This window comes from Pseudochaenichthys georgianus, chromosome 13 (assembly GCF_902827115.2).
Source record: "Pseudochaenichthys georgianus chromosome 13, fPseGeo1.2, whole genome shotgun sequence".
Lineage (NCBI taxonomy): Eukaryota > Metazoa > Chordata > Actinopteri > Perciformes > Channichthyidae > Pseudochaenichthys > Pseudochaenichthys georgianus.
The window spans coordinates 2451173-2477694 of NC_047515.1; the positions used below are offsets into that span (position 1 = coordinate 2451173).

Consider the following 26522-nt stretch of genomic DNA (forward strand, 5'->3'; position numbering starts at 1 on the left):
ATGTAATGTAAAAAAATACATAAAAACAAATGACCAGCACATCTCAGTTGAGTCATGAGCCTTTACCTAGGTGTGGTCTTCATTGACATGTACATAGCTACAAGAACATCTGAAGCTGATAGGAACCATTGATGTTCAAAGTATTTAGTCACAAAAACAAAAAACCTTTTATTACCATTTTTTTTTTATTGGACCGATTGTGGTGCAAAATGAAAAGTCAGAGGCCCTTCAATGTGTGATGCAAAATTGAACCAAAGCCAATAGTCAAATCATGGATTAGTGAGGTGTCCATAAACATAATTTCTATGTCCCATAGTGGCTGTTAGCGGACGTGGCCTCTTTGTGGTTTGGGTTCTGATGATCCTACTCCCACAGTTCAACGCAGGCACTAACCAAAGTCCAGCCGGTTCAAACAGTTTTGTGTAGTTTTCTACAGAACTGATGATCCAAATATCTTCATGTGCGACACTGTTACTATTCGTTGAATAAAAGAGGATCATTTAAAGTAAACTTGGGCACTTTTTATATTTAAATATTATGCGTTAACATTTAAAATGAAGATTAGCAGATTAGAGGTGGCGTAAACAAGTAACAGACCTCGCCAGTGGTTGCGTTAGACTTTTTTGTTGTCCGTGACAACGGACAGGATTGTAAAATTTCCATCATAATCCATTATTACCCGTCATTTTATGTTTCATGTTTTAATGATGAGATGAGACATATTTAATATTTATGTTTGGGTACTGAGCAGCAAATGTTCATTCATGAATTTTTTTTTAATGATTCATATAGAACTTTTAAGGGCATGGAGGAAAAAAAAGATGAACAGAGACACCGACCGTGTGGTCACTTTTCATGTCAACACGAACATGAATGATTTATTTGTTCCTGCACTGACAGCACAGCAGAGGGGGGCAGAGGCCGCTAAAAACATTGTGCCTAAACAGGCAAATATGAACAATGCCATTGTTTTAAATGAGACAATTACAATCAAAATATGAACAAAACATTTACAAGAACAACTCAATTGACCTGCTGTAGCCTGAACGCTGATTTCTGCATCGTCGTGCACCCTCGGACAAATCCGTTACTCATTTTAGCTTCTCTACAGATGTCGCAGAACATTTTGCCATCTTCCCTCCTCAGCCACTTAAACTCTTGCTCCCACTGAACCCGGTACTCCCGCTTCAACTCCTTGCCACTTGCGTGCCCCTCTGCCGCTGGCTGAACGTTGTCAGTTTGAGTCTTACTGGCTTGTCCTTCATCCTCCACTGCATCAATTCCTCTTTTCACCTCGTTTATCCACACCATCACAATTACTGGGCTTATTAAAAAAGCTTTGGACGATCAGCTGCCGTGACATTTTGCGATTGCTAAAGCCGGTTAAACCACGAGGTCAAAAAGAAGACTAGACAATAGCTACTTAATATGCACACACACTCGCCATCAACTGGACAGGGGTGTGAATGACTAAATAATAGTTACAGACTACAGTAGAGTAGATCGCCCTCAGTCGACCTGGCCACTAAGGATGTAATATAATGTGGGCCGCTGGTGGACAGTTTGGCGCTGTTCCGAGTTGTGTTCTAATCTGTCAAAATGACGGACTGCTTTCAGATTTTTCCGTCATTGTTAGAAAAAATACGTCATTGACGGAAAATATTCGGTTAACGCGACCTCTGGACCTCACCATAGAGCCATGCCACATGAATGATGTTACACCAATGACTTCCAGGTTTCAGAAAGCTTATAAAAAACTAAAAATACTTCTGGGCACATTTATTTCAGTTCCATAAAACTTTCTGCAATCAGGGGACTCCCAATGAGCACCAAATAACTCAAGAGGACAGTTTCATTTCTAAGGAACCCACCGCTCAACCTGCTCTTCCTGGAAAAAGGAGCAGTGAGAGGTGCCATTTCTCACATTGGGGGTGGGAACGGTCAGATTGCCCTCAGAGAACATTCACATAACATCATTCATCATTAGCCTCTCAAGACAAACTTTTCAAACAGTTCTTCCTCTGGAATATTTATGAAAAACCTTGTAAAACATCTGCACAGACTAGTCATAACCCACGTTGGTTTAAAAGCTGCCTTTTCAGGGGATGTCCTGCTTTCTCTGTGCAACAACAAAATGCTGCCTTTTTTCCCCCTCTCGATGAAGAGGAGTTTCTGCAGCAGACAGATGAGGATCCTGCAGTGAGGTCAGAGTGATCTGTCCACTCCTGACACCTTTCTCCGTGCCTCTGCCGGGTCATCTTTAATAAACCTCTCCTCTGCAGGCATGTAGTAGCTCTGTGTGACCTCAGAGCCTCAGCAGGCTCACTGAGTCATGTGACCATGCTAGTTTTCAATTTCTCACACACCCAGAAGTGCAGCAGGTTTTATATTCTTAACAGACCCCTCAAATTAGATAAGAATGTAAAAACGCCACAATGACCCAGTGTTAGTTGAACCTTTAGACATGTGTTGATGTTTGAGACTGTAGAAACACATGTTCATGAAAATAAGGGATTATGAGATCAGTTATATTGATAAAGAACTAAATTAATAAATAATAATAATAACTACTGGATTAAGTCAAACCTACCAACATATCCCCAGCAGCTTCAAGCCAGTTCAATAATAAGCAGGTTTAAAACAGAAAAGGAAATGCACCACAAAGTGTGTTTGTTTTAGTTTGAGAGCAGGGTTTTCCAAAAAAAAACTTGGTACTTATTTTAATTTATTAAATCACATCATCAGAAGGAAACAATGATAAAGAATCATGATTATGACACCCCTACGTCAGTATGATATGACCAACTACTATCAATTATTTCCTCTAAACGTTTTTTCTAGTTGTATTGCAGGAAACATTGTAAATATGTGGTTGCCCCCATATGATGTTTTTGGATGTTAGTGGCACTCAATAGATGCTAGGAATGTGGTTAAAGAAAGTTGCTGTTCCCGTTTTGTCCTTTAAATATTTTAAAAGTGTGTGTTTGATGAGGGGGGAGGGGGAAGAAAGGAAGGCTAACATTTTAGCTCATGGGTATTAGCTTAGCTGATAACATTAAACTACTTTACTAATTAGAAATTGCCCTGTGGAGTGTTCTTGTAGACCAAATAAAAGTCCACATAAGGTGTCACAATAATACACTGTGTAACCTCGGGCCTAACGCATGTGTTGAATACATGTGTTTGTTTCTGACTGATCAGCAGCTGAGCTGCCACACGAGGCACACAAACAAGAATATTATATAGTATCCATTTACTCTGTATATTACAGATCAGACGGCAACAGTGTTTACATTACACACGTAAATGAATTTCTTCAAACTAGTGACAGGCGGTAGATAGCACCTGAAATGATTTATCTCATTGCTAGCTAATGTAACTGCAGGATTCTCTGCCCCTCTGGGTTTATATCCTCATGATTAATTGCCCTTATTGGAAGTCGTTTGAATAGAAGTGTCAGCTAAATGTAATTTAATGATGCGTAGACCACAGTGTTGCTAGCGTAAACACATGTGGCAGCAGGAGCACATCCCAGACTCTGCACTGCATTTTAATCAAAACATTTTACAGCCAAGTGTGCAACCATTACTGGAAAGGTAGTGAAAGTAAGTAAGTCAGGCATTTCACAGTTTTTACAATGTCTACAGTATATTTTATTTGTCAGTTCTAATCCCTCAGTCACAATTTAGCATTTAAAGTAAATTTGTTTGCCCGAGTAAATGGGTGGATGGTTACTTCATTAGGTCCGGATCATGATGAGACAACACCTTCTTATCAAACATATATATCAGATGACCAAGCCTTACAATGAGGAAGTGTGTGAGCCTGAAACTGAGACTGTAGAAACTCTAGACTAAACGTTAACCACTTACACACCACAAACAAACGTGCCTAAGTCATGGCTATAGTGAGGATAGCCTGCCAGTTTTAAAAGTTGTTAAACATTCAAAGGGCTAACATGACTTTAAAGATATACTATGGAATATTATATAATATTCGGAAATAAACCACTAGATTAATGCTAGGTGTTTTCTTGAGTTGTGTTTCTCAATACTTTCAAACCTAGAGAAATATGTCATTTTAAATCAAGTAAATCAACTTGGTTGTTTCTAACTATAATTTAACAGGCTGAAGGATTTCAGTCAGTAGACATCAGTATGCTATGTTTTTAGAGAAACATTCTGAGCAAATGTTAGCCGTTAGCCTAACCAACCTATGTCTGCCGAACTGCATCAGGGAAACAGATTTGGAACGTGAAGTTTTTGCTGGGCTGCCCCTGGCCAACTTGTGGCCCCGCGCAAAGGTGTTTCACGAGGCCCCACGGGTCTGTGTCGCAAGCATTGACCGGGGGAGGGGGGGCACGCTCGTGTGCGCTGGAGCCTCGCTGCAGGGAAACTGTTGCGCGCATAATTGCGCCGCATTTGCACATGCGGTGAAGCCCCCTCCGCAAGGTGATTCCCCACGCAGTCTGCGTGATCTGCGTGTAGGGAGGGGCGGGCCTGCGTTTGTTTGACACCTCTGTGGATAATTTGGCTCCCGGTGCAAACCTCCTGAATCAGCGGCGCCGGATTCATTTCAGAAGTGTGTATGTGATGGTCAAAGAAATGCTAAATCTACAGGCACTAGCGGATTAGTAATCACTCCGCCTCTGGCTACAGGCATGGCCATATCCCACCATTGAGGTAATTTTTTCAAGGTGTATATAATAAAAGTCGTGAAATAACTGCACATAATTAAAAGGGTTCCTTGTAGTAGTTACATTTACTGGCAGTGGGGGCGCTGCATAACTACGTAGTCTATATTAAAGCAAACAGAAGAAGACAACATTAATTCATGCACTCAAGCACTTTTTTTTTAACACACTCTGAAAATTAGACTTTTCGTGGCTGTCCAGGAGGCTTGGGCACTTTTTCCCAGTTATTAACTCCGGAATTTACAAAGCCGTCATCTCCACATTTGGAGAAAGTTACAAGTCGTTTGATAGCAGCAAATCTGCATATTTCACAGAAGGTTTGTTTAGTGGTTTTGCAAAGAATTAACCACTCTCTGTTTTTGTACCATTCTGCATTGAAGTACCTTTCTCTTTGCCCAGACGATCCAGCGGTCTCTAGGGCTGCACGATTTTGAAAAAAGAAAAATCGAATTGAGATTTTTCTGACAAACATTGCGATTCGATTTGCGATATTTGTTTTTAAGCGACCCAACGGAGGTTTATTGTAAAATGCGGCCATATCTCCGGCTAGGAAGGTCGCATCAACATGCTCCCGTCTCTAGCACCCCCGCAGCCCGAGCTACGAGTGAAAGAACTAAACTTACATGAAACTTACGTTGGGTTACTTTAAAGTCAAGTTCAAGTTTAAAGTGGACTTATCATGCTATATTGGAAACATATATTGTAGGGCCATACCTATACAAAACATGTCTGGTATTTTAAGCAAAAACACTTTACAAACAGTTCACCCATTGTAGCCATGCCTCATACTGCTCATACCCCTCTTTTGCAGCCCTGTTAGAGAAACGCGGATTTTGGGTCCTTAGCTTGAAAGAGGAGGCGGAGCTAATGCCTGATAAGAATTCTACTGGAGATAAATTTAAATTGTGCTGTGATAAAACGCCATCCTGTTCTAAACCACATCAAAGATTATTTCTGAAACAGTATGGAGCTCAAATGCTTTTTCTCTTGTGGGTTTATCACAAGGCGAGTTCCTTTTTTTATTTCCTGCTTTTTAAAAAACACATGTGCTCTACAGTAAAGGTTAGCTCTGAGTGTTAGCGAGGCTTGCTAATGTAAACAAAGACGAGATTATGTCCAAAACATGTCAGGCATTGTCTCTGATAGCAACTTTGTGGGTCCGCAGCCGATTTGACGTCATATCGGCAGCAAATCTGTATCCGCTCGTTGTACCCCTGTTTTAAAAAGATTTGGGTACGGAGGAAAAGAGAGAGGGTTTTATTTTCTGATGCTGCGTGAGTTCCCCGACGCACAAGGGACACATATTTATGTATAAAAGACATCACAAAGTGCATTTTGCATGATAGTTCCCCTTTAAGATTCACCCTGTAATAGATGTAAAATATGTGATGGAGCATCACTAACCTGACTCAGATGGTTTGTTTCACCAAACCATCTAGGAAAGCTCCATTGGAAGTCATTTGGAAAGGGCAGGCACTTTCAAAAATACTTGGCAGGTGATTGGATCAGTCGGTCTATCACCTTCTAAAAAATCGCAGGCTTTGCGATTTGATAATCGCATCATTTTAAAAAAAAATAAATAAATTGCGATTTCGATTTAAAATCGATTAATCGTTCAGCCCTAGCGATCTCCTTTTCCCCCTACAATTAGCTGTGCCGCTTTACCCGTCTCAATGTCCCGACAACAAACCTCCACGCAGTCGGAACCAGCCTGTTTCGGTTCAACGATGCCGGCGGTTTTGACAGTCTCAGCGGTCGCAGAGCTGCTGCTTTGGGGTTCATCTGGCTGCGCTGGTTCTAGGGTTGAAGGACCAGGCTCCGGAGTTGTGGATGTCAGGGATGTGACATGGAAGTTGTTGAAGTTCAGTTTTGTTTGACTGCATTTTCTTTTCTTATGCGCTGGTTCTTTTGACATGTTTGCGATATCAATAGCTACGTTTATCTAGATATGTCAGGGATGGGCAAATGGCGGGCCGCATGCGGCCCCCACCTCCTCTTTTTGCAGCCCTCATATTAATTTATAAACAACGTAATTAATTAAAAAAAATATAATTTTTTTGTCTTTTTGTTTGACTTGTAGTACTGATACCGTCCACTAGACTCCTAGTTACGTCGCGAGCTGCGTACATGATTTCAAATACCGCAAAATAATCTGTGATGCATTTATTGTGTTTGAAACTCTCACAAGAAACACCGGCTGTTGTTATGCCTGCTGTGACGTTAAATTGCCTCTTATAATTATGCCTTTACAAGCTTAAAAGTTGTATTTATCATCTGAATTTGGCGAACATTTTTTAATATTCTTAAAAAGACTTTGTTTATTTGAAATCAGATGAAAACAAACTGTTATCTATGATTACTACGCTTTTCATTCATAATTTCAGCGGGAGAGAGGGGAGTGGCGCTGAGGAACAGCAAAGTGCGGGTTGACGGGTGTCTGTGTTGACACTCCCCTTATTGTGCGTCAGCAGAGACAGGCTACAAGTGTTTTAGGTTCAAGTTAGACAACTAATGTCTGGGTTAGTGTTCATGAATTCATGTTTATGTCATCTTAATGGTTAATCTCAATACACACACAATTTCCGTGCTTTCCAATAGTTTAAAATAGCTTTATTCCACTGTTTAATAACCTTCAATACAAACATGCCACTTGTACAAATGAAATAACATTTCTGTGAACTGATATTTGTTTAGTGAGCTTATTAGAGGATGTTCCCATTTTTTGGGGATGTTCCCTTTGATTGTAAAATGTCAATGAAGATGTCAGACTTAGTATATTTGTTAAAAATTACATACAACACATGGAATTTTTGTGTGTGTGTTCCAAGTGAATCTGCGGCCCCCTGGTGGCCAGTACATCAATTATGTGGCCCCCACCACCATCAAAGTTGCCCATCCCTGAGATAGGTTAACGGCTTACACAGATCAACGTAACAAAGAAACAAATGTAAGCTTTTTCACTGGATACTAGGGGTGTAACGGTACACGTACCCGTACCGAAATTATTCGGTACGGGCCCTTCGGTTCGGTACACATGTGTACCGAAGTGTACCGAACGAATATAACGTTAAACATAAAAAATTGAGAACGTGAACAACTTCTTGGAAGTAATCTCAGGTGCTGCGTCGCAGCATTCAGAGTAATTTGCTCCCATTGTGTTCAACGCGTCATAGAGCAAACAAGTCATTTCATTGGACGAGCTGGTCAGAGGGATGCGTTCAATGTAGTCAGTAATTTGAGGAACTGTCGAAATGGCGAACGCAGATAAAGTTGAGCTCGAAAATCCTCCAGCATCATTGAAGTCTCCGGTTTGGGAACATTTTGGTTTCACAGTTACGTACAAGGATGACGGACAAAGACAGGTGGACCGAACCAAAGCTGTTTGTCTGCATTGTTCAACTAACATTGGTTACGCGGCTGGCAATACATCAAACTTGCACACTCATTTGAAAAGGCATCACCTGAACGTGAATATCACCGGTACCAAAAGACTGAAGTGCAAACCCAACTCCCACTAGCATGTAAGCCTCCACCACTCGCAAAAACATCAGACCGAGCCAAAGCTATTACAAACGGCAAATATCCTTATGTTGCCATGTTAGCAAAGCGCTACCTGGCTGTGTCTGCTACCTCTGTCCCTAGAGAGGGTGTTCTCCACAGCAGGAGACATTGCTAGTGCCAGCAGATCTGCCCTTTCAGCAGCAATGTGGACAAGTTCATCTTTCTTTAAACAACATGAAAATACAATGACAAGCAAGTCCTAATGTCAAACTGGCTGCTTAGTACAGTACAGTTCAAATACAGATGATTTCAGTTCATCGAAAAGCTGCACCTTAATGTTTATTTTATATTTATTTGAGTGAATATTCACAGTTTAATAATAATTAAAAACCCAAAACTAATAGTTTATGTTTTGTGAGTAGGCCTACTAGTAGCCTACAATAAAGTTCAAATACAGATTATTTCAGTTCACCGACATGCTGCACCTTAATGTTTATTTTATTATATTTTGTATTTATTTGAGTGAATACATTATTCACAGTTTAAAATAATTAAAAAAAAATATGTTATGTTTTGTGATAATTTTTTCTGCTGTACCGAAAACGTACCGAACCGAACCGTGACCTAAAAACCGAGGTACGTACCGAACCGAAATGTTTGTGAACCGTTACACCCCTACTGGATACATTTGAATGCTGGGACAATGTGCTCTTTGATTGGATTAAAATGTACATATTCTTCCTGTTATGTGTGCCTGCTTTATTTTACCTAATGCAATATATGAGAGCCTCTGTCGCTGAGCCTGTAACTAATGAGATTGTCTTATCTGCTCAATTTGCAAAAATATACACAGCTAGAGCAGATCGTGTTCTTTTTAGATGCGACTATAGAGTAGAGGGGAATTATTGAAACGGGATGTAGTGTTCCGCTGCATCCGCCACTGTGAAAATGTGGGGCAGGGCTGTAAAGTGGGGGGGAGCAATGGCCCCTTGGCCCCCCTACTTCCGGCGCCACTGTCCTGAATGCCTGGATCTGAAGTTGTCAGAGGAACAAGCTGAACTAACAATAGCAGCAACAGGGCTCCTGGTTGTTCGTTTTGTGAGAAGCAAAGTTGGTGAAACCCTGATATTTTTATGTGAAAGTACTTTTTTTTTTCTTCTTTTTTTTTTTAATAAATTGTATCTGCTGGTCAGTTTGTGTACTCATTAAAGAGGAGACTTCTGCGGAAAATGTGGCTCCTGCTAAAAACCTCCCAAACCATGAACAATTAAGCAATCCTAACAGAGCAGACTGCAATGACAAACTTTGACAATTCCACACTACCTTACAACACCAAAAAAACTCTTGTTCTTGTAAGATTGAGAGCCCATAGTGGCCGAAAATTATGTTGTAACAATTTCGATGTTCTTTGGTTAAGTCTGTTCCCCAACAGTTTTATGATAATATCTACGGTTTGGCTGAATTATAGTTGTGTAAATGGAGAACAACATTTCTGATGTAGGAAGGAAATATTAACAGCTGCACTCACCCATGACAGCGACCTGGTACAGCGACCTGTACTGCTGATTGGGCTGCGTTCCCGGGACAAAATCTCCCAGTCCGATAGTGCACAGAGAGATGAAGCAGAAGTAGATTCCATCCAGGAAGGACCAGGACAGCTCCACCGCGCTGAACACGGCCGCCGGCGCCACGAAGAAACACATCACCAGCAGGATCAGCAGCAACAGGAAGTGGACGATGGTAGCAGGCCGAGGCTCCAGGCCGAAGCGCTGCAGCAGCCCGAGGGGGACGAGCACCAGGGGGAACATGATCCTCTGCACGCAAGCCGTGAGCACCAGCATAGTGAAGGGGACCCCGATCAGGGCGTAGAGGATGGAGAACGCTTTACCAGTGTCTGACAGAGGAGTGGTTTGACCATAACCTGCAGAGGAAGGAAGAGGCACAAGAGGAAGAACATTCAAATGGTGAAACATTGGGCAGTATTTAAATTATCTGTAGATGTCTTAAAGCCTTGAGCCCTGAGACAGACGGATCCTTATTTGTTTTACTCCAATTAGATACAAATGTGCACACATTCTTTATGACATACACTTTTCCTACATAAGGTTTTTGTTTTAAACCAATGCAATATCTAGGAAAGCAACATTTTAAATTGTTACCCTTGTATCATGGTTATATGGAGCCCCTAAAAAAGGGACATGGAAAAAATAAAAATAAATAAAGTCAGGAAAACGGATTCGTTTCTCGTGCGCACGAGAAACGAATCCGTTATCCTGACTTTATTTTTTTTGAGAAAGTTACAGATGCACCAAGGAGGAAGTGGAACACACAGGAGACATCCATTTCATTGCAGACCGTTATGTTTACGTGGGGAAATGACAGTGCATACATTATTTGAGATATATTTTGAACTCGGACTTAATATTATGGACATTTCGGCCAGGGGTGTAGAGGTATTTGTTTAAGCACCGGATTGGCAAAACAGTAGTGTTTGCTTCCGTGACCACACACACACCCACACCGAGGCTCCCCCGCGTTGACAGTTCACTAGCCGCCCCCCCCACCCCCCGTTGACAGTTTACGTGGGCTGGGTGAGATTCCCGGGCTGATTTTTAGTCCCAGTCCGCCCATCATGCACCCTGGTGACCGGACATCTCCTTCATAAAACTAATAAAAGGGGGAGATATCTGCCGCGGGCCGAGGCAGATAATCGGACTTGCTTTTACAGCGCCACGGCTTCCACAGATGAAATATTTGTATATATTTATTGTCACAGCATTTCATTTATTCATTGCTATTAGGATGTTAAGAGCATTCCATGGAATATAACAAAGTGTTTCTGAAGTGAATTACCTACCCTACCTTTAAGCCACACAATAGCATGGAAGTCTGTCTGCAGGTTAAATTAAGGACATGACATCTGTTAACTTTAGACACATATGAAACGGAGTATGCTTTCGGTTTTCCTAGATATCTTCCTAGACGACATTGTGGTTGGATTTTATGTTTATCTCTTCACCTCTGTTGAAAATAAATTCCTTGTTTGTCTTTAAAAAAGGACCCAATAAATGAACAAAGTAGGCATGACCTAAAAGGGGTTTGACCACTGGTAGAACTAACTATTTTGCATCTCTTTTCAGTCATTCTGTCTCTTTATAGTCATTTTTTATTTCTTAAAAGTTGTTTTGTGTCTCTTTATTCATTTTGTGACTTCAAGTCATTTTGTCAATTATAAGTTGCTTTGTATTAATTTTGTGTCTCTTTCTAGTCATTTTGTATCTCTTTTTGAACACCCTGTGTCTCAACCCTGTCTCCTAAAAATTACGTTCCCACAGAACTAAACTGCATTCTCAATTACGTTTAGCAAGAAACGTATTTTCTCCCACGTTACGTTCGTTATGAACGTATCTCAAATACATTTATTTTCTACATATCTTCTAGAAACATATTTTCTTCCACGTTATGTTTCTTATGAACGTATCTTAAATACATTTATTTTCTACATATCTTTGCCATTTATTGTCTTGCTTATAATAATGATAATAGTCATTTATAAATATCATTTTAGAGCACACATTTGAAATCAGTAGGCGAGGCTGTAATTTCTCCAGCTGTTACTCTCATGAGCGAGGCAGAAAATAATAGTTTGAACATGCCAAAAAGCTGCTGTGTTGTTTATTGCACCTCAAACATTAAAACAAATCCAAAGTTACGTGTTTCTGTACTTCCTCTAAGAAGAAAGGACAGTAACAGAAGAACTCTGACGCCAGATGTGGTGTTGTTAATGCGATATGATATCCGGAAACAAATTCAATTTAGGATGGCCAAAGACACTACCCATAATCCCCAGCTATCGTTTGGGACTACAGTCCCGTTGACAAACTCCGTGATCAATCTTCAAGCTCTGTGATTGGATGTTGGTGTGGCAGTGCGCGAAGGTTACGCCGAGCGTCAAACTCTTTGAAATGGAATGAAACCACGGCAGACTATTCAAAACTGGACTCGAACGCCCCCCAGAACTACACATGCTGGCTATTGGGTTTCGCAACATGTTCTCTATGGTACGTCTCTACTGGGAATTGTAGTTGACGTTTTCCCCAAAATTAGAAGTTGACAGTAATAAACTGTGTACAGCCCTGGAGGTTTAGGCGATAGGAAACACATTGGTGTGTACACATTTAAAACATGTAATTACTAAATGGGTGAAAATCGCTTGTATCCATAATGCGCAGCATTAATATATACCCACATGACAGCTCATTGTTACTTTGTAATTCTACTCCACTACAATTCAGAGGTTAACCTGGTATTTTTACTCCACTACATTTATTTGAGTTACTTTGCAGATTCTGATTAATGATGTGAAATATAAACAACCCTTAAATCAGACTTTAGTTACACCTGAGTAAAATTCAGGTAAGGTGATTGTCAAGTGCCAACAATCAGGAGAGATATTTGATAGTTGGTGCTTGAGAAGACTAAACATTTATCTGCAGATCCCTATAAAGTATTCATTACTCGTTATTCTTTAATAGTTAATTAAAGACTGTATATTATGGCTATTTTGCACATCCCTTTCAAGATTTCAAGATTTTCAAAGGTTTATTGACATATCATACACAACTACAGTGTAGTTATGCAATGAATGAAACACTTGGGTCACAGGTTCCTCAACAGTGCATTACAAGACATCTATCAATATGTGTGTACCTCCACCATTAAACTGTCAAATTCTGCACATTTCTTATACTATCTACATACATAAGAGTATAATTAATGTGTATAATATCAGTTAAAATAAGTGCTTCAACATAGTTAACATTGCAGGAAAGCAATATATTAGACATTAAGTACTTTGTCAGGCTTAATATTTATTTATCATTAGTTTGTCTGTTTTGCACATCCTCATTAATATCTTTGTACATCCAACCCTAAACTGTTTATTTTAGAGATCACTTACAGTATATTCTTGAGTTTTTATATTCTATATTTCTATCATTGACCTTCTACTTTCCCCCTATGAAAGTATGTACTCTTAATAACTTTTTCATCAAATAACATTATTCAACAAAAATAACATTCACAAAAATCAGTCAATAACGTGCTTTAACCACTAGGGGGTGCACACAAGGTACACACAGCATACTAATAATAACTTTGTATTATTAGTGTAGGACACTTATGTATAATTTCTGAAGATGTGTAGTTTACAAGTTTTATTCATGTTTTTACAGGATATTGTTGTACTATTTCTCATGTTTTACTTCTACACATTAATATCTGATTTGTAAAACATCACAGACAGAAAGGTATATCCGTCATTTAATGATAATCTATTGAAATTGTGATTCCATAGATGTGTCTCCCATCACCCAAATCCCCTGACTATTCTCTCAACTCAGTATTTACATTCTGATATTCAAAGAAAATCAGTAATATCTTTAAAAACTACAAGTCCTTTTCTATCAGCTGTACACCGTTATGGTGTAAATGTAACCCATCTACCAATTGGATCAAATATAAAAGTCAACCGAATTACTATTGATACTGCAAGGAGACGTATTTTGTGAAAAGAAATGCAAGGTGTTGTTTAATTGCCGATATATTTATGATCCACATCACATATTCAGTTTTGGCGGCAGTTCTTCAAGTTTGTCCAGAAGTCTTCTCATCAGGGCTCTATAAATAAAGAACTACGGCAGATGTGTAATATTTAATGCAGCCGAACCGTGTATTACAATGCCGTTATGTGATGACTTCCAACGAGAAAAGCAAGAACACTCGGAACAAAGTCTTATTTAAAAAAAAAATATTCGGATATCATATCGCATTATCATATCCCAACATGCATTGCGGCTAAAACATCCAATCAACGAGCTTCAAGCTGAGGATCTTGGGTAATCTGTTCAGTGGGTGGTTTGTGGTGTGTATCGCTCGAAATGTCCCTTATAGGCCTACGTCTGTTTCCGGTTACTTTATTTACGGCTAAAAAGCCCAAGATTATAGAATTAAATGAATAAATAAAAACAAGGATAATTGTGTGTTATGGTTGAGTAAATATGAATAACAGTGTGCTATTTAGAAAAGAATAACAAATTAGAAGGAAAAAAAGATTTTCAAAAATACAGATTTTAGTATTTTGAGGCTCTGAGCCATTTCTTTTCCTCACAGACGGGAAAAAAAGTCCGACATTATACGATTTAAAATAAAAACAAATAAATAAAAAGATAAAACACTGGCATGTAATTGACGTTAGAATAAATAGAATGGTTTTGAATAATAGATGAGTAAAATCTACGTCACTTTACAGCCCTGCTCACTTTTGGGGAAACCAACGCTGTCATTTGAACGGTGATCAAGCCTGAAGCCACAGAGATCTTCTGTTACTGTCCTTCCTTCTTAGAGGAAGTACAGAAACACGTAACTCTGGATTTGTTTTAATGTTTGAGGTGCAATACACGACACAGCAGCTTTTCGGCATGTTGAAACTATTATATTCTGCCTCGCTCATGAGAGTAACAGCTGGAGAAATTACAGCCTCGCCTACTGATTTCAAATGTGTGCTCTAAAATGATATTTATATATGACTATTATCATTATTATAAGCAAGACAATAAATGGCAAAGATAAGAAAATAAAAGGTATTTAAGATACGTTCATAACTAACGTAACTTGGGAGAAAATATGTTACTTGCTAAACGTAATTGAGAATGCAGTTTAGTTCTGTGGGAACGTAATTGTTTTGGAGACTTGGGTTGTGTGTCTCATGTAATGTTCTACCCCTGAGAATCAGACGGGTTATTACAAACTCAGTTTTACCAGACAGTTAAACAGGTTGACATTAAAATGACTACCTTGTCTGTCTTAAGTCAACTTTAACAATCTGATTTAGCAGGAACTTATGGTTCCACTTTAGCATAACATACCTTTTGTAGTTTAACAGACACAGTTATTGCATTAGGTATGATAATGTGCAGGGCTGCACATAACTGGTGCGCAGGTGGGCATGCGCACCTCCGCCAAAAAAAGAGCACCGGGTCATTTGAAAAAAGGCGCATTTGCGTACCAACATTGAGAGAGAGAGAGGGAGGGAGAGAGAGAGGGAGAGGGAGGGAAAAGAGAGGAGAGAGAGAAGAGAGAGAAGGGAGAAGAGAAAAGAGAGGAGAGAGAGAAGAGAGAGAAGGGAGAAGAGAAAAGAGAGGAGACGGAGAGAGAAGAGAGAAAAAGATATTTGCGAGTTGCATATGAACTCAGGGCCGGCCCGTAGCACTGGCGTTATAGATGTTCGCCTAGGGCGCCAGATCTGGGGAGGCGCTGCGCTGACAGTTCTGGGAGGGAAAACAATTTTTTTGACCGTTGGTTCTCATCCTAATTTTCGGCCTTGATGTAACAATATTCATAAGTAAATGTAACACCCTTTTCATCCCGGTTACACGTTTCATTCGCCCTGTACGATGGGCGCTGTAAGTGATGAAAATGGAGGATGTTGGCTTATCTGGCAACCGCAGCTCACAGCCAAAATGTGAGTGAGCGAGGGAGAGAGAAGGGCGCACCGCCCGGTACCGGCGCTGTTGTTATTAGCATCTGGTGCTAGCTGCTCTAACAGAAGAAGATGTTTCTACAATGATGTGGAGGGAGAGTCCTCTCCAGTCAGACTGAGGCTGATACTACAGCTCAGTGAGTTAAAGGACTCTGAGTGTTTAGATAGTTCACTTTAGTCTAAGTTCAAACAGTTTGATCACAATTTATGTAAAGACATATTTCCAAGGCTCTCCTTTATAATTATTGGAATAAACAGGTTTGAAATCATTCCAATGTAAACTATAGGACAGTAACCAAAAATATCCTTTAAAACTGGAGATAAAAAAAATATGCATAAATAAATGTTAAGGTAAAATAAGATATGCATGAACAACAAAAATAAAACAAGTTACATTAATTTGTTATTGGCTATGGTAGGTTATTGGTTATGTTCACATACTTATTTGATTACATCCACTTGTCTAAGATTACAGACTTTCGACCCAAACCCAGCTGTTGACTTGTGGATGCAAGCAGCTAATCGCAGACTCAACCAGAGAGAAAGTAGTAGGCCTACATCATCAGCTACCATGTCTGACAGAGAGGAAGACAGAGAGGAGAACAGCAAGGAGGGGAGTGATGACAGCTTGTTACTGGTCGTGCTAATGTTGTCTTGTGTTCACCTCTGCATGTGTGTTCAGTGTTCACCTCTGCATGTGTGTTCAGTGTTCACCTCTGCATGCGTGTTCAGTGCAGTGTGTCTGGCAAATAAAGTCAAGACCGGTTTATTTAATTTTAAGGATGACCACCAAGCAACATCTCCAGGTGCTCCTTTGAGTTTTGTGCACCCCTGGTAATGTGCCATATAAATGACTTTTGAAGGTAGTGTCACATAAGTATATGCAGGTTTGTATATGCTTTGTATATCCTGGGGCCTCATTTATAAACGGTGCGTACGCTCAAAAGATGGCGTACGCCAGTTTCCACGCAAAGTTTGCGATTTATAAAAACAAACTTGACGGGAAAATGTGTGGTCCTCCACGCAAACTCTGACCCATGCGTACGCACTAAGCACAACAACGGGAGAGACGAGAAACTGCGACACCGTTGGCAGAAGGAAGAGTGGAGAGAAATATGTGGAAATAATACCATAAATAAAATGTTACCTCTCATTCATCATATAGGAAGAATTAATTTGCACAAATTGATTAAAGCCAATCTTAAAATGATTTAACAAACGCCTGTTTGAGACTCCTCAGTGCACACAAAAACATAACTTGGAGAAATAAATACGGAAATGTTATTGATCACCCCTCGATTCTGTTCTCTTGATAAGAAATGTATTCTCATAAATGATGCGGTATGCAGAAGGACAGAATTACTTTAAAAGGGGACCTATCATGCAAAATGCACTTTTGTATGTCTTTTATACATGAATATGTGTCCCCGGTGAGTCAGGGACCTCACCAAGTGTCAGAAAACACAACCCTCTCTTTTCCTCCATACCCAAATCTCTAAAAACGGGGCTTTAACGGATCTGATACAGATTTGAAATATCTCCGACGTCAGAAACGAGGAGCTCCGCCTATATGGGCAACTCTCCACCTATCAGGGGAATGGGGGGTTGCCGTGGCATGGTAACATGACGCTCGTGCCTCGCCCCCCTCCTTTGCAGGGGGGCGTGGTCAGCTGCAGCTCATTTGTCACAGAATCAGCCCGTGCAAAGACAGGGCTGGAATACAGCAAATGGAGCGAAATGAGGCATGGCTAAAATGCATGATCTGTTTGGTATTTTGAAAAAAGAACTTCACAGACATGTTTTATATAGGTATGGCCCTACAATATATTATTCAAATATAGCATTATAGGTCCACTTTAAACTGACGCCGTTTTGCATTTCTATAGGTTGTATAGACACGAGCATGGTTTTATATACTATCACGTTTAATCTTGTTTTATGCCGTTCGCCAATAGCCTACTTGATAAGTCGCTCGTAAAACACAGGAGGTATGGAAACTAAGACCACATGTGGTCAATTGAACAGCTGATATAACACAACACATTAGTTGTATTTCCTTGAACTGGTGGATTATGGATATATAGTTGCTGATCGACAGCTGCAGTAAACTATGCACATTTGCAAGTAGGCCCTGTGCATCACTCTGCTTCAAACAACATCCTGTTTCAACAGGAAACGCTTCAAATCAAGGTAAGGTAGCGGCTTCTTGTGACCTTTAGGATGACAAACAAAGCCATAGATACAGGCTATGCCTTTATATTTGGTAAATTAGAGTACATTCTGCCATGATAATCTGAATTAGTAACACTGAACGGCTCTGTGGCCACGCTGCTGTTGTTGCACTGGACACCTCACACAAATGAATATAAAATAGTCAGTTGCAAATTAGGTAAAGACAATATTTGAAAAATAAACGTACGGTTATTTTGCATGAGAGAAAGTTCTTGATCTTATGACCATGCCGCTGACCCTCGGGACTCAAGTAGAGACTTCAGACAGAGGTTATCTCAGAGCAGTGTTATCAAAAGTGCAAGGCTTGGCTATATAAACCTCTCCATAACATCTGATGAGAATGGTAACCGATCCCATGGTGGGTTAGATCTTAATGATTGTACTAATGTAGCCAAGGGAATTAACACAACATGCCAGTGATCTCCAGTGTTTTAACATTTCACTTGTGAGGAACACTGAATCCAACAATTCCCATGGTGCAACTTGATGTCGTATTTTATTCCACCCACATCTTGCCATCTCCACTCCATAAAGCAATTTCTCATCAATGTGAAGCCTCTGGGCATGAGGGTCATTTTCTCAGACATTTTACAAATGTTTTACAGACTGGGTAGTATTCCTCCTCTTGATTAATAATCTGGGCTTCATGAGCAACATTTCGTTTAAAAAAGGCACTTGTTCAAGTTTTCAAGCCCTTCAAGTTTACATGCTTAATGAGAACACGCATACTTGGCAGCATTTTTTTATTGTAATCATTTCCTGCCAAATGCTGGGTTAGTAATGCCACCTTTCACGCCTCTGGAGGGGATTAAGGCAATTCGCCTTCAAAAATCCTAGCAAAATATATCTATATGTGAAAATCAACAAAGAATGGGAGAAGGATCAGTAAAACTCCCATGTTTGATCCTTCACAGCATTCTGCACAGACAGACTTCAACTGTACTGACAATTAACTATTCTTGAAGAACTGATTCAAATCTTATAAACAAAATAAAAAGTTGAAACAGATGATACTTTGAAGTGATCTTGGGGAGCATTTACTCTCTGTCCTAAAGGTCAACAAACACACCGATCACTGATTATGTGATGATAGTGTGGAATATGTGGCTGTGCAGATGTGCGAGTAGTTCAGGGACACCACGACGTTACTGCTGCGGAGGAACTGGATGCTACCATAAAAACCTCTGATGTATAACAACCTGCTCTCACACAGCTGCACTCGTCACTTCCTGTGTAATCAGGTCAGGCCTCAACATACAGGGTTCAGACCACTGTGACTCAAAATACATAACGGAATCAGACTGTGTCGGAGGGGAGACCGGGGGTGGTTTTAACACCGCGGCTTTACCAAACTAGGGTGACAGGAGGGGCATCAGACCACTCCCTGAAGTAATTTCTTCGACAGTCTATATTTTGAACCCGTTATGCTGAAATTAGAATGATGTAACTTGTATTAGATTAGAGAGTAGTTTCTTAGGTAAAATGTGTGGTATTTTATAAATGCTAATTTCAAACCACCTACAGTTCTACAGCTAGCTTATCATTGTCTGACTCTGCTGAGTTCAATGACACTTTCTACATAAGTCTATGCCAAACAGTTCATAAGTTATGGAAGAGGGCGGGGCTTAACTTTAGGGCGCAGGGCTAACGCAAACCAATGAAACAGGAACTCCGTAGGGATTTCACAACAAAGTACTTGAGTACCAAATCGATGCCCAAAGGGACTTTCTCAAAGTACTGCCAGTATCATGTTGTTAAGGTAACGCCAGGACATCAGACTAAAGACGTCCCGGGGGCGTCTATCATTTTTCCAACTCAGTTGAGATATAACCACCCCCACTTTCGCACTAGCATAGATCTGCGCGACTGCGTCATGGATGTATAAAGAGAACGTGCAGTCCCCATGTTAACAACGCTGAACTATATCACGTCAACTCTATCTCAGAATAAAACCTGATGTGGGCCATCTATCCGACAACAAAGAATTCGCCAACTATCCCTACCCACGGTCCCTCCCCCTCACTTTCTGCCAATTAGAGACAACTTCCTGGCCGCTGAGGCGACAGTGCAAGTGAAGCCATGCTGAAAAACGCAACAGCAGTCATAGGCAAACTGAATATTGTTTATCCATGACAGTGTTGGAAAGTAACAAAGTACTCAAATAGTACATATACTCAAATACTGTACTAAAAACAAGCTATTGGCTACACATTGTTTGCTAGTTTATTATATTTAAATCCAAGGTGAATTGTTACTAAAAGATTTAACATTACCTCAGCTATGCATAACTGTGATTGTCTTTCATAAAAAAAGCGCTATTTTCATCAATCTACTAAAAAGACACTATGAAGCGACAGTAGCTGTCAAATTCATATTTTGTGGGATGAAAACACCAAGGGTGACGCTCTGAAGTTGATGCTTAGTCATGCGGAAGTGGGCTTGGTTGAATCTCAAGGTATGTGATGATGGTTCAGAGCTTCACTCAGTAAGACACACTATTAGTCAGAGGTAAATGCATGCTGTGTTTAAATGTAGTCTTGTTATATTGAGATTTTGGCAAGAAACCTGAATACAGACAGCCGTTTGAAGGAGATATTTTTACAGCAATAATATATGTTTGAGGGATAATTATGACCCGTTTGACATTGGAACAAGAACTAGAACGCAAACTAAAATGAATGAGAATATGTTCAAGTCCATTGGATTTGTTTTGCATTTGTATTCTACCACTGTATTGAATTAGAATTTTTAGAATGTGGTCTTTCCCTGGTATTGATATCCACTATTGAGACACCCTCACCCCGCTGAGAGCAATAAGGCCTTTCACAAGAGTAAACTACAACTTGTTCATTAGGTTGGCCATGTGAACCCGTCTATAGGTTTCTAATTAGCATGAACATAACAAGACCGGTCACACTAACACATGAGACCTCCGATTCGCCCTAAAGTTCAGCCTCCTATAACGTGAGCCCCAGACTCGCCACATGACAGAGACCTACAGAGCTGCTGGTCACAGATACAAAGTGTCACATGACCCACAACGATACATTAGCAATTAGATTTACTGTACATGTAGAGATAAACATATTGTGCATATTGCAGTGATGAAAAGTAACATTACTCAAGTATAGTACTTGAATACTTCTTTTGATATACACACACGTGTACACTTCTTTAGTATTTCCATTTAATGCTACCACTCCACTACATTTCTAACTTCACTACATTTAGTTTAACACTCAGTTACTTTGTAGATATACATACATTTGTACTGATAAAGTGCAATGCAGTAGCCTACTGTTCTAACATTCTACACAGTATTTCATCATTGCAATTCTAAGTATTCAAATTGATTCCACATCGAGAAAACTACCAAACTAAAATGCTGTTACTCACATGTAGAAAAACAGAATAATATAATACCCAAAATAATAAAACACTGTGAAAAGATCCATTCTGCATAACCAGTACTTTTACTTGAAGTACATTAAGCTGATGATATGCATGTACTTTAGATTATTCTAAATTGGCTATTGTACTTTTACTTAGGTAACATTTTAAATCAGGACTTTTACTCAAAGTGGATTATTTGAGACCATAGTTCTAGTGTGGATTCATCCAATTTATCATTTTTAATTTTCACTGTTGCAATTGTGTTGTTGTGGGGCAGGATGCAACAGTGAAACTCCTTGTAGGGGAGAAGGGGGTAAGTTGAGCCAGGGGGTAAGTTGAACCACCCCCTGTAACCAGGCAACGCCTAATAGTTGTAATCAAATGACCAGAAATTATGCAAGCTCCACCCATTTCTCATTGCCTGTGAAAGAGAGATACTCATTGTGGTCAGGGGCCTCATTTATAACGCCGTGCGTAGGATTCACGTGGGAAGGTTGCTTACGTAGTAGAAATCCAAAAAATAGGTAGCCAACAGAAATGTTCCCACATTTTCCGATTCACCAAACATTGCGCACCGGCGAGGAAAGTGGGTACAGCTTTTGCGGGCTTCACGTAACGCCCATATTTGCCTATAAATAGTCAAAGAAACGCCCATTCATTCATTCATTTGACTGACTTTATGAAGAAGAGCAGGAAATGACGACAGAGCAGCTAAAAAATACGTCTCACACCGTGTCAGATTTTGGTTCTTTTGTGGAGGTGGAGATAAATCATATGGTTTGGTGGATGCAGTTTGAACAGAGTAGCAGCATGGAGGTCGGATCGTCACCAACATAAATAAATAAGTGGTCCGAAAAAGGTGAATGACAAAAACAATACACATAGCCTTCCTCAGGCAGTGTGTTTGTACCGGGGACAGGAGACCCCCCCCCTTGATGAGAAACTGTAAGAAATGATCGGGGAATCCCTCCGGAGTGGAGTCATGACGACTGGATCTGAATTATGTTTTTGTATTTGGTGGTTTGTGTTCCAGCTGTCGATCAGCTGTGCGCAGCGTCTCCACTGCAGCCTGTGCGTCTCAACCCCGCCCCCCCCCAGCAACCCTATATCCAGCAGTTGAAGGAAATACAATGTGTTGCGTTATATTAGTACAATGTACCACACATGGTGTTCTTAGCTTCCATACCTCCTGTGTTTTACGAGCGACTTATCAAGTCTTGGCAAACGGCATAAAACACGATTAAACGTGATAGTATATAAAACCATGCTCGCATCTACAACCTATAGAAATGCAAATCGGCGTCAGTTTAGACGTAATTCTGTCTTCCTGCTTACAGCATCATTTGAGAAAACATTTCATAACATTAACACAATATTCGAGGTGGTTTTCAATAACATATCCGTATTTATTTATTTCTCCAAGTTATGTTTTTGTGTGCATTGAGGAGTCGCAAACAGGCGTTTGTTTAATCATTTTAAGATGGGCTTTAATCAATGTTTGAAAATGAATTCATATATGATAAATGAGTGTTAACATTTTATTTATGGTATTATTTCCACATATTTCTCTCCATTCTTCCTTCTGCCAACGGTGTCGCAGTTTCTCGTCTCTCCCGTTTTTGTGCTTAGTGCGTACGCATGGGTTAGAGCAGTGACCACCAACTGGCGGCCCGCGGGCCACATCCGGCCCGCCAGACATTCTCATCCGGCCCGCACGACGAGGGTGACTGTGGCGTTGGTGGAGTGGTTACTGCGTTCGCCCCCCACCCATTTCTTTGTTTACTACGTCTCGTGAGTAAGGTGCAGTACCGGAGTCCAACAGAGAGGCAGCAGCTGCGGGACAGTAGACTGCGTACTGCGAAACCTTCCCTCCCCTGAAGAAGAAGTGATCTTTCGTTATGAAGAGTCTGGTTAATGCGCTCCGCACCACAGCAGTAGCCCCGCAGCGACAGAGACCAACAGAGAGGCTGGAGCTGCGGGACAGTAGCCTAGAAGCAGGGTTGGGTTGTAACGGAATACATAACGGCGTTACGTAATCACAATACAAAAATCAAGTAGGCTAACTGTATTCAGCTGGCGTTACATTTGAAAAACAAGTAATCTGATTACAGTTACTTTCGTAAACCTGAAGTGAATACATTTTGGAATACTTATTAATTATTGGTGGAAAAGTTTCCTCACAAAATGTAATATTCATTACCGGCAGAACTGTGTGCACACTGCACAGCGCTGCAGCATATCTGTGAGCGAGAGAGAGATGCAGCGTGTCTGTGAGGCCCCGCCCCCGCACACAGATGAGAGAGATCTCTTTTAAAATATATTGAAAGTTAGAAACGGAGATGGTTAGATAAAATGTGCAAGATAACGTTTTCATTTCTTTATTGTCGAAATGATGACATTTCATAACGGGATGAAATCAAAGTGAATGGCCTGCTGCTGCTGAATGCATGGGGCAAGTGACTGGAACAAGTTTTAAAAGTTATTACATCGTTTCAGATAATAAATAATAATGATAATTCATTCTATTTAGGGGCGCCTTTCAAAGCACCCAAGGACACCTTACAATTCATAACATATTCCAAGGAAAGGTTTTAAGACAGTACAAAGAATGCAGTCCGGGTGATGTCCAGAATGACACCAAGATGTTGTGTTTGAGTTCTTGATAAGCCATGAAAACAGTAAAATAAGTGTCTCCTGTGCACCAAAACATACCCATCTGTTATGGAGAAAGAAAGTATTCCAAAAGTAAATCTGAATACTATTTATAAAATTCTGGGCTATATAAAAATCGCTGGCCCGCGATAGTGTCTATTGGTTACATTTCGGCCCTTGGACAAATGTAGTTGGTGATCCCTGGGTTAGAGTTTGTGTGGAGGACCGCACATTTTCCCGTCAAGTTAGTATTTTATAAATCGCAAACATTGCGTAGAAACTGGCGTACGACATCTTTTGAGCGTATATCCCTTTATAAATGAGGCCCCTGATAAGTAAACATTTTTACAAAAAAACGTTTTTGCTTGTCAAAGTAAATTTTCTAGATGTCGGCTGTCATGTAAAAAAAAAGTGTCCAGGTTTAAACACATATATTATATATGTGTTGGCAGCGTATTAAACCATGTGAATCATTAAGCTAAAGATGACTCTGAATTTTAATGCTAGGCTATTTTTTCTAAAATGGTGGCTTTGGGGTAAATTGAGCCAGTTTTTCAAATAAAAAATAATAAGAGCTCATTGTAGGCTACATTTAAAGTTGAATTTACCCTGTGTTTGATTGGTAAGATTTATGCAATTGTATCACCATTTGTATGATTACTTTTCCTTTTAACATGTTAAAAAAAAAATCAATTCAATCGAAATTTATATTAAAAATATTTGAAAAACTAAGCCTGTATTTGGTTTGTTATTTATTGTTTATAGTTACCTTTAAGATGTGTTGTAGGTATGCCCAGGTTTGAACAGTGGTTCAATTTAGTAATATTTTCACTGCCCTTGATCAAATATTAATTATTATCATTGCCATTGATAGGAGACATCCTGAATTATAGGAGTGTGTTTTCATTTTTACTATGTCATTTCTCCTTGCTTAGAGGACAGCATAACTAAAAAAAATGGCTCAATTTACCCCACTCCATTTGAAAATGTGAGACATCAAACTAAATAATGAATAGCTCGTTCACTCAAAAGTGTCAAACAACCCGGCCTCCCCCTGTCTGTCACATCCACGACACGTGGCAAAAATAACGCCATAAATGGGTGAACAGAATTTGACTTTTGTGCCGTCTCATCTCCAAACATTTGACCCCCTTTATCGGACTGCTAATTGTTGTTTTGTTCATGGAGGAATATGACAGTAAGGTATTTGTTCTGAGGCTGCGTCCTGCGCAAAAACACCACAAGTGACTTTCAGAAAACTTTTCCCGTGTGTCTCTAGTCAGGGCTGCACTCACCGACAGTGGTGACCAGAGTGTTGGCGAAGAACATGGAGGAAGCCAAGTCCCAGTTGGAGGTGGTGGAGGCGTTTCTGAGCACGGAGACGCCGTACTTGTTGGCCGCCAGCACTTTGAGCAGAAAGCGTTCCAGCGCCGCGTCGCTAACGCAGCTCAGGTTCAGGAACTCCTGCTTCAGGGCTTTCAGCTCGGTGCGCATCCGGTCCTCCATCGGCCGCTCGATGCTGGAGAACACCAGGGCTCCGAACAGCAGGTAGATGACATAGAAGAGGATGAAGCCTGTCAAGAGCAGCCACGACCTTGCCACAAAATCCATGTCTGCGGACTCCGGGATCACATCTGCTCTCAGGACTCCCTCTCTGTAACTGCTCTCTTCCTCTCCGTGTGACGGCTGGGGGAACATATTTTGGGGGCTGTCCTAATTGAACTTGAACCCCTCCTGTTCCACCATCCTCCTCCCACCGCAGGGTGTGTCCACAGCAGAGTCCTGGAGCTGCATCCTGGATCCTGGCGGAGTCTGTGTATCTATGAAGGTAGATATGGTGCAAAATGCGAGAGCGTGTAAAACCTGATGTGAGCACAGAAATCTTTGTGTGCATACATTTACACTTGTACATATCCACGTAACTGTGAACCAAATGTACACACCCAATTTGAAGTCACAGAAGAAAAAAAAAGTACAATACATATTTTTTAAATATATTTTCCATTACAACTGCAACCTTGTTATTACAACCTCTCAAATCAGTCATTACAACTTGACGGTCTTGACTTTTGCTACACTTCTTGCAATAAATGTGTCGCAAAAGTCATTTTCACCTGTAGCTGTGGGGGAGGGAGGGGGGTTGGAGCGAAGGGGCGGAGCTATCAGAACAACGAGGCTTGGGTCTCCCCCAGTTTCCACTGGGTCCGTCTGCGCTATATGGAACGCCCTTTGCGTCACAATTCGCGCGTTTATTCGCGCGTAGTTTCGCGCGGATTAACGGGGAGGTCCGTTTATTCGCGCGAAACTACGCGCGAATAAACGGGGAGGTCCGTTTAAGTTCAAAGTCTCAGTAACCAATCAGTGAAGAGCAAAACCAGACCAAAGCAATCTGTAGATGAAAAGTTCCTGACATTGTGAGGCTGGAAATTGTACGTTATTCCAGCTTCAGGGGACTATGTATTAATTTGGCTTTCAATATAATAAATATATCAACCAATATAACCTGCCTTC

At 40.5% G+C, this 26522-nt stretch overlaps 1 protein-coding gene across 1 annotated transcript in view; it reads right to left on the reverse strand.

Annotated features, from left to right (window-relative positions):
- Positions 1-25789, reverse strand: part of kcnk6 (potassium channel, subfamily K, member 6) — a 36716-nt gene extending 10927 nt beyond the window's left edge. Inside the window, exons 1-2 of the mRNA XM_034097230.2 lie at positions 25307-25789; positions 9723-10115 (exon numbers count right to left, since the gene is read on the reverse strand). Coding sequence (XP_033953121.1) covers positions 9723-10115; positions 25307-25709 — 796 coding nt within the window. The 5' untranslated portion in view covers positions 25710-25789. The remainder of the gene's footprint in view (positions 1-9722; positions 10116-25306) is intronic.
- Positions 25790-26522: the final 733 nt, after the last annotated feature.